The 10023-nt window shown below is 32.9% G+C and overlaps 1 protein-coding gene across 1 annotated transcript; it reads right to left on the bottom strand.

The window, feature by feature from the left end:
* On the bottom strand, positions 1–6813 carry LOC11427874 (serine carboxypeptidase-like 45). The gene is made up of 13 exons (XM_039831334.1): positions 6217–6813; positions 4667–4793; positions 4371–4541; positions 3877–3981; positions 3690–3785; positions 3500–3588; positions 2608–2802; positions 2443–2526; positions 2230–2354; positions 1911–2003; positions 1702–1819; positions 1375–1518; positions 1–368 (listed from the first exon to the last, which is right to left on the bottom strand). The coding sequence occupies exons 1-13, from the start codon at positions 6343–6345 to the stop codon at positions 252–254; spliced, it is 1593 nt and encodes a 530-aa protein (XP_039687268.1). The 5' UTR covers positions 6346–6813; the 3' UTR covers positions 1–251.
* Positions 6814–10023: the final 3210 nt, after the last annotated feature.

Genomic DNA, 10023 nt, shown 5'->3' with positions numbered 1-10023 from the left:
TTGTCTCATGAAATCTAAGGGGAGTAAATGGATGAATAAATGATAGATGAAAGAGAATAAGCTGTGTTTATAGCTTATAAAGGCATATTCGATAGCAACGTGAGATACAACTGTTATTCAAATGACGGTGTGGTTTAGTATGGGAAAGGGAAGTTGTTTCCCATCATGGGAAAACTTACTTTTTACCATTAGATCAAATATAGACCATGATGTTATCAAAGACACTCACCACAAGATTTTTTCACTCTCCTTCATGTCTCTCTCACCACTTGCAGCAACTTGACATAAATAACCCATTTAACAACATTCAATCCATGGCATAGAAACCCACTAAGCTCCTCCTCTTTCCTCTCTAGACATTTCAATTCCTGCAATTAACAATAAGATCTAGGTATTCAGATTCACAGGCAAGCACAATGGAAACAAGAAAAATAAAAATAAAAAACAATAGAAAAAATTCGGATTCAATGAAAAAAAAATTCTTGCCATTACTACTGCTATGTTACATTGTTATGTACCATTTTCCATTCTAATTGATTTTTATTTTGATATTGTTGAAGGAATTGAAATTCATACACAAGTGTAGCATCGTGGAATACAGACCCAAAATGTCTTCTCCACCACTCTTTCTCATCTCATTGCAACAAACTCCTCTCATTTCATCATTCCTTTTATTCCTATCCGTAATCACCTACCTCATTTTCACTATAACTTCCTTCATCATATAAAATTTTCATCTTTTATTGTTTTTCATAATACCCATCTCATTGTTTATTTTAAGAAATTTGTGAAACTAAATGATATTCGAACAAAGACAATTCAACTTGTTATATTCTGGAACAGCACCCATATAAAACTTAGAACTTTGAATTTTCCGGCAGCAACCATGGTAGTGTGTGGTGGTGCGGTGGTGGTCAAGTGATGGCTGAATATGTGAAGTGGTGGTGGTGTGGGTGCGATGGAACATGAAAGAGAGGGTAGAAGAAATAATCTAATGTTGAGAGAGTAGTATAAGAATGTGCTCCTCATTTAATCTGATGGACATAATTCACTTTCCCATGGTGGGAAAAAACTCCAGTGACCCATGCTAAATGCCACCTTAAATGACTATTGTAACAGAAAAGAGACATATACTGCAAACATGTATCAATATATAGTGGGACCCCTTTTACTCCATCCACTCATGTTTGTAGTCAAATAAGAGATCTAATGGCTACAGCTCATTCACAACAACGTCATGATTCTTGTTCTCTTCTCGCTGTATGTAGCATCATCCATATATATAACCCTCTAACTACATGCAAGAGTAAAGGACTACTAATGAAGTCAGCAAACCAACTTAACCAACCAAATACACTAAAATGGAACGGTTACATTTCTTGGAAGTGGTTTTGCTTCTATGAAACTCTGAAACAGCCGGAGGGACCTCCCTGGTTGAGAAGTTGGGGCTGCATGACCCGCTCCTCTAATGGTTGCAAAGGTGAGGATGTCACCATAAGTTTCAGTCCATCCAGCAACCTAAACAATTAAACATTAAAATAAGTTAGTTTCAAACGTAGGAATGAAAAATATACTGGGTAAGTTAAAAACATAATGACTTGTTATATTGCTCTTTTTTATAGGGACTTACTATATCAAGTTGTTTACCAAACAATTGATTCACATATCACCAAAATAACAAATAAATATTTAAATATTTACCTGTGGTCCATCAAACCAGGACCTGTAGTGGTCACTAATGTCCAGACCGATATCCTTGGCCAACCCCTTTAACAGAGACTCTGTCCCAGTTAATGGAATGAGCGAATCCTGGTCTCCACTGCAAACAAAAATACTTTTACTTAGTGATATGAATGTATTGACAATGTAATTAATTATGAAGTTGGAAGAACAAAAAATAACTAACTAACCTATACACCATAACTCGTATCCCGGACCTAACAAGTCTCCCCAGTAGAGATATAGTCGGATCCTCAAGATTCTTCCAGTTGTAGAGGAGGACACTATAACAAAAGAACATAGTTTTTAAGAAATTATAAAATAAAATAAAAAACTATATGATAATATATTTTTTTGAAAATTATTTTAGACAAGAGAAAACTAAAAAAAGTTTATTAAATAACTTTTTATTTTCAAAATATAGTATGTATTTATTAATTTCTTATAACAATACATATTTTAAGATTATTAAAATACAATTTTCAAAAACAAAATCAATAAATCACTTACTCGCTACATGTAGTCCACTTGGTGACTCCTACCAGCTTTGCATGAATTGCTTCTTGCACTTCGCTTCTATTCATGTATGTGGAGGTTTCACCTTCCACACATACATCTCTCTTCTCTCCAGTTTCCTACAAAGATGAGATGAAAAGAAACATGAGAAAATTAATAGAAAAATAAAAGAAAGACTAAATTGAAAGAGAATGGATGAGTACATACCATTGAAGTCTCATAAACCAACTGAAATTCAGATGGGAGGCAAATGTCTTCAATGATATTAAAAGAATCAACAAATGGACCAACCTGTCCATGAAGTTGGTTAATGTTTGATCAATTTACTTAATAAAGTGGCAATTTTAAAAAATAAAAAAGTATATGTATTACCTCAGAAGCAAACTGATAAAGCACTCGATCACAAATGGGACTAAGTGTCCCATTTATGTTTTCACTCATAATTTGGGCGTAGTTGCAGACAGTCCGCAACAGCCCGTATGTTTCCACGGATATCAATCCATGGGACCATAAAAATTCAGCCCTGGAATTGTAATCAGTGGTAAATTCCAGAAGAGGATTGCCCATCTGCAAATGTGAAAACATGCGTTAGAACTTTTCATCATATAATTACTTCCCCCATTCCTTATTATAAGCAATAAAACAACTTCTTTTTTTTCTTTGTATAAGCAATTTTAACTACCTTTACAAATTTTTTACGTTATTCATTCCACAACACCCTTCAGTAAATTAGAGTTTGATTTTCCAATACTACCTTTAATTAGTTGCAAGTTGTATTAACAGCCAACAATTCCCCATGTCACTTGTGGTCATGCAGTGATTAGTTATAGTAGTAAGCAGCTGCTAATAAAAAAAGAGTTCTAGTAGGCAGCAATGGAATAAGAAAAGAGAGATAAGATCATTCTAAGTTCAACTTAAGTCTATACACGTCAAAAACAGCTGGCGTGGGTAAATCAAAATAAAAAATTGGCAAACAATAACCAAGCAGAAAGAAGAAAAAATAGGAGAGTTCACTTTTTAAGAAGTGAATGCATAAAGGCAAAAACAATAAAAGGAGATGCACACAAATGTTGTATCTTTATGATACATGAAGGGTTATTTTTGTAAATGTATGTATGTTTTTTATTAAATCAAAAGAAGTTTGTTATTTTGCTTATAAGAGAGAATGGAGAAAGTATTAATTAATTAATTTAAAATTAATCATATCGAATATACTTACAACTATCCCCTTCAAATTGAATCATCAAGTAAATAAACTACCTGCATAGCTTTCTCCGGTAATGAAAAAATCGCTATTCTGATACTTTTGGAACTTGGTAACCCAACCTTGGAGGAAAATAAGGACATCCCTTGCTGCAAAACAGAGTTAGAGTATCAGGTATCAAGTGAAACAGAATTATTGAAATCTAAATTCAAAATTAAAGTAAAATATTGATTGATTTTGTTATAAAAACCTGTCCTCTCGTCGGTCACCATGAAATAATCAGAGGTGTTGGCGGAGTAAGAGAAGCCAACACCTGCAGGGGACTCCAAATACAGCATATTGGTCACTGCACAACAAGGTAGAAATTTAATTAGAAACTAAATTTTTAGTATAAGCAAAATTAAACAAACATGCAATAGAAATTGGGTCGGGGTTACCTCGGTTCCAGCTGTACCTAATTTTTACTAGACCACCCTTTTTGGTGGGCTTAAAAGGACCATGTTCAGCAAATGCTCCTTGGCCAATAGAAGAACAGCCAGGTCCTTTGAAATCCAAAGAAAATAACATAATCAGAGAGGTGTTTGTCTACAAAATCAAATTACTATACTAATTTCAAAAACAGTAAACTAATTCCATTTCCATTCTCATTTTAATCTTCATCAAGCATTCCTTTAGTACTTGGACTTTTAAAGTGTAATCAATAATCATCAAGTCATTCCTTAATAACTAATCTCATTCAGACACTAATTAACAACCCAAATCAAAAGAAACATACTTAAAGCAACTTAGACTAACACTTATCTTTACAACAGAGCAATCAAAAGTAACAAGTGGTTAAAGAGAGAAGTAGAGTCGGATTGAAGTGGTTAAAGTGAGAAAAATCAAATAAATGATATAAATTAATGAAGAAGAGTTGAGTTATACTATTTACCTCCATTTAACCGTAGGACTACAGGTTTTGATGTTGCATCAACCTCAAATTCTACAAAATAGTAGAAGAGGCTCCTTTGGTTGACTTCATCAACAGTAATGTAGCCAGAAAACTGTTGGAAGTAAATCTCAGGCTGATCTGGTAAACGGATCACCTTGTCAGCTTCAGATCCTAAGCATTTTAACAGAAAAAGAATCAGTGATAATAATAGTAATAATAAAAATAATAATAATAATAACAACAACAGGAAGGTTGAGAAGAAGTAAACATAATTAAAGATTAGGTCAAAAGTTTACCTTGAGGATGGAGATCCGGATCCGGGATCAAGTAGTAAGCCAAAAACACCATGAATGCCGACACCAGTAGAAATAGGCAGAAACCGGTGCGAATAGAGAAGATCATTGCTGAAGAGGAAGCAGAAACCTGTTTTCTCAACAAACAAAAAAAAGAGAGGGATGAGACTACGTCACAGTGGAGTCTCTCACTAAAACCATAAGGTTAGTCACTAACTTATCTATTAATTCTTTGAAACAAGCAGTACTATACGCAATACTAGTTTTCAGCACCAATGACATTACTATTTCTCATTAACTAACTGCCAAATTTCTACTTCTGATTCAGTCACTACATAGTCAATTAGCTACGTGTTTATATGGTCGCTAACTAACATATAATTTTCCCGAATCAAACAATTTATAGACAACTAAGTATTTGTATGGTCAGTAATAATCATCTGCCATGAACCTGAACTCTGTAAATTTAAATACCAACATAAAACAGCAATTATGAATCAATAATGATGAGTCTTGAGCGGAAAATAAGACACATTAATTATCTTAGTCATTTTAGCCAAGGTGAATACTATTGAGTGTGAGGGTACTTAATAGTATGCACCTGCGGGTAAAACATAAGATATAATAAAACAATACTTTACCGGAACTGCCTCACAATTTTATTATAATTTAACTGAGAAAATGCTAATGGTTTAAGTACACTGAAAAACTGACTACTTAAACCATCAACATAATCGTGTCATTATTTATTTATTTAATAACAACTGATAGTTTGAACCTGTAGAATTCTAAGCGTTTAACTATTATTGTTTAACATCTATTGTACCTTATAGAACCAGTCCATTTTATCATGTAAAGTATAATAATTAATAACAAACAATGTATGTTTCTTTAAATATAATAAATAAAATTCTCATAAGAGTTGTTTAGAGAATCATTGACTATATTCTGATAACTAATATGATCAATACGGGAACAATATTTACGAAGCTAGCGTATTAATAATAAGAATTTCTCTTGAGATGAATATGCTCTACCATGGGGGCTCTCTTTAATAAGGAATGCTGAGTTGAAGTAAGCTAAGGTAAAGGTAAATCAGTGTTCATGATTCCTACACAAACTAAGGTTGAATTCTCATAGCAAAAAAGTTTAGCAACATAAAGTTGGATTTCTCATAATAATTTTCTTATTTTTGAGGCCTATTTCATAAAACATTAACTTAGGGAAAAACTAGTAATCTTCCCAATTATTGGTTAAAAGAAAGTAATCAAAGTTAAATTAGCATAACATGAGAGTTTTCTTACTCGTAATTAATTGAAGGTAAAATTCCCTAAACATTACTTAAGCCCAAGGTCTAGATTATGAGTAAAAGCATCAATTAAGTAGCTATTGACTAAATGGTAACTACTTCAGGAACTACTCACACTACACTACCATAGTAATTCTCTCCTAAAACTAATTTTAAATGCATATCTCCCAAACCACAATAATTAATTTCTAACACTAATCATGCCTAAATATGCAATAATTGAGTTGTAAATTGGTAAATATACCTCCAATATGGGTGTTTGATTTGAAGAAGAAGAAAAATGGAATTGGAACATATGAGGAGCGATGATGTTTGTATTTGAATGAATGAAGGAAATATGTGGTTGTATTGTATTGTATTGTATTTCTTCCATTGATTGATTTGTGAGTGGAATGAATTCCACAAGTAGAAACAATACTTTAAAAAAGATTTAGTCTAAAACAGAAAAATGGAATCCAACAAAGAAGAAAAATGATGAATTGATACAAACCAACCCACATGTATTATGTCCCCCCACACTACATTACATTATCATACAAAAAAGAAAAAATAAAAGATGTTGGCTTTTTCATCTCACTGTGAATGCAGAAGAATTTCAGAGATGCAATTCCCCAAGGGAAACCCATAACATGCATAAGATCTAAACAATTGATGTATCAAAGAATCGCCGACGACGAATCGTCAATATAGTTGTTGAGTCGGAGAATCACTGTCGACAAAGAGGTTGGAGAATCGCAGGTATCATTGACTACGTGATGGTTTTTCAGCATTATTGAGAAAGGCCGGCCATTCCTTCAACTATACTTCCAAAATCTTATCCCAAAGTACTTTTTAGAGTGCAGCAGATAATGCATACCATATTTTATTTTTTTTTCTTTCATAATGCATTTTTGTAAATATTACCAAGCAAAAATCCAAAGTGGACCAAAAGAAGTAACCGTAGAAGACATAAGTGATCAAATTGAAACGTTTGTTACTTAAGGGACCATTGTTAAATAAAAAATTAAGTTAAGGGATCAAATGATCAATTAAGCCTTTTTTTAACAAGCAAAAATGGAATATATTAACACTCATAAGTAAATAAAGTAATCTCCTTAACACAAGGTATACCATGATAAATGATTATTCTCGAGAGGTCGCCACAAGAGCCATCAGGAAGGTCCCTTCACCAAAAAGAAACATTTATTATGGTTGGTGTCATTGAAAAAGATAAATATGAATATAGTTTGTTATGATTTAAAAGTAAGAAACATTTATATTTATACATTTAATCAAAATCAAAATTTCATAAATAAAAAAAAAACATCGTTTATAATTTTTAAATGTTCACGCAACAAAAGAGCGGAGTAAAAAAAACATGGTTACTTTTGTATCAATGTTATGTTCTTTTCCTCTAAAATTAGGTTAGTTTTAAACGTAATGTAAATTTCTTGACCAAACACAAATTATTTCTGTGTGTTTGTATTTTATATAGACACATTTTCAAGAAAAAAAATTACGATTATTTTTTGGTCAAATTTTCTTGAATAACTTTTTGGTCAAAAAAAATTACGATTATTTAATTTAACATTATATTTTTTATTTTTCTAACTATTTAAAAGATTAGACACTTAAGTTTCCAACGGATTTATTTATAATACTTTTTTTTTTAATCAAGTTAAAATGCTATTAATAAACCAGATGCTGCCTGAACCGCTTACAAAATTAAGCAAGTTAAGAGTTTCTAGAGAAACATAAACCTATACTATCCCTATACAACAGCTTAGAAATAAAGGTTGGAGAAGTGGGACCACCACTGAGAAGAGAGCATGGAGAGAGCATGGCCATTCTTGGCCAAAGCATCTGGAGCCATGTTCCCTTCCCTAAGCACATGAGAGAAGGAACACTGGATCTGGGAACAATATTGCTTACAATTGTACCATCTAGCTGACATTCTCCAAGAGACACTTGCAGAATTTTTAGAGGCATTAACCACTCCTAAAGAGTCAGTTTTCCACAATGATGTCAGGAAAGTGAAGCTCTTTCGCTTTCTCAATAGCCCGCAGACACGCGCAAAACTCAGCTTCCAAAGCCGAAGCATGCCCAACATTTTGGGTAAAAGCTCCCAAAAATTTGGCATTATGATCTCTAATAACAAACCCAATGGAGCCAGCAGATGGACTGTCTATAGAGGAGCCATCACAGTTTATTTTGACAGTGCCAATAGGAGGGGGAACCCAACTAGTTTGATGAACTTGAACAATCCTACTAGCTTTGAAAGGAATGCCAAACAGTCTTGAGATCTTGTAATCAGTCATAGCGGAGGAGCCTTTCACAATATCCATATCAAAACTAAGCTGAACTTCTGCTATGATGCTGTGAAACAAGGTGGCCATGGACTTGTACTGATTATTGAAATATCTGGCATTTCTCTCCAACCATATACTCCATATAGTATGAATAATATCAGTGTTCATAACCTGCTGCACAAGTTTGCTCCCTATTCCCAGACGGCCAAGAAGCAAGGAAAGATAGCTAGTGAGGTCAAGCTGCTGCTTTGTGCCCTTCATGAGCCAGTCTTAAAGCTGACAAGTAATAGCACAATCAAGAAAGACATGATGAGCAGTTTCAGCAGTCTTGTTGCAGAAGCAGCAAATGGAGACTATGATGCAACCCCTTTTTCTTAAATTCTCATCAGTGGGGAGTTTATTCTGAAGCAATCTCCAAGTAATGAAGGCACGAGTAGGAGGAATATAGGTATTCCATAACAACTTACACCAGGGAGACCTTTGGCCAACACTTATCACAAAAGAGTAAGCAAGCTTGCTAGAGAGACTACTACCATCCACAGAGTCAGTCCATCAGAGCCTGTCAGGTATAACATCAACAGGAAGGGTGACTCTCAAAATTCTGGAGGCAACAACATTATCTTTTTGAATTATGTACTCAGGCAAGCACCATTATTTATTTATAATACTTATAAAGTATTAGCTTCGAAAATAAACAATGTTTGGTGTCCATGTTTTAAGAAAGGGACTAGACTCACAAAACGTGCAACATGTGACCTGAGAGATATGTCCGACGTATTTTTAGTAGAATTTCCACCTATGGAAGGATTATATGGGTAACCAAAAAAGACGCATATATAAAAAAAAATCATTTATTTATTTCATTTTTAATCCAAATATAATTATTTTTTGCCAAAAAGTCTCTTATGAAACTATTTGGAGCTAAAAAGGTTGTAGCAAATATTCTTTCTAATTTTTTTTTGTTTTTTGTTGGGTCTTATTTTTTTTTAACAAGCAAAAATGGAATATATTAACACTAATACAGTAGTCTCATTACCACAAGACATACCAAAAAAACCATTAAAATATACAAACTGTCAAAAAATAATTAGTTGATGACATCACAAGAAAAAGGGCTCAACCACCACCTCTCAAAACAATAAATAAAATTGATTTTCTTAGCTTTCAACCATCAAAATAAATAATCAATAGCACAGGTGTTTTATTAGTTGCAACATGAGGACATATTTAAAGTTTGTAACTTACTCTTACATAATCAATAACACACACATGTATAATAGGGCACCCTTTTTGGGTGACATTTTATACTCGAAATTTATCATTAATTTAAAATATTTTATCTTTTTTATAAAACTATTTAAGTTTTAATTAAAAAAGTTTACTCAAAAAAAAAAGTTTTAATTAAAAAAGGTTAAATTCTACTAAAATATGAACATTATTGATTATAGCGTAATTTACCTTGCTAAAATATTTCACCACGGTGATAATTTCCTCCCATGCCCGCCCCTGACTTCAGGACACTCTTTAAAGATTCCAAAATAAGAATTATTTCGTAAGTAAGTCAAATATTTCAAGGGTTAATAGTGATTTACCCCCTTAGAATAGAGGGCATTTCTGATTTTCACCCCTGTAAAATTATTAGTTTGGATTACATCCTTGTAAATATATTTTTTTTCAAAATAACCCCCTAACCCATATGACTCAGCAGATTCGCAGAGTTGGTGCTGACATGGATTTTTTTTTTTTTCATTTTTCATTTGCAA

The sequence above is a fragment of the Medicago truncatula genome, chromosome 1 (assembly GCF_003473485.1).
Source record: "Medicago truncatula cultivar Jemalong A17 chromosome 1, MtrunA17r5.0-ANR, whole genome shotgun sequence".
Taxonomy (NCBI): domain Eukaryota; kingdom Viridiplantae; phylum Streptophyta; class Magnoliopsida; order Fabales; family Fabaceae; genus Medicago; species Medicago truncatula.
Note: the sequence above shows the minus strand (reverse complement) of the source record. Positions and strands in the feature narration are given on the sequence as shown.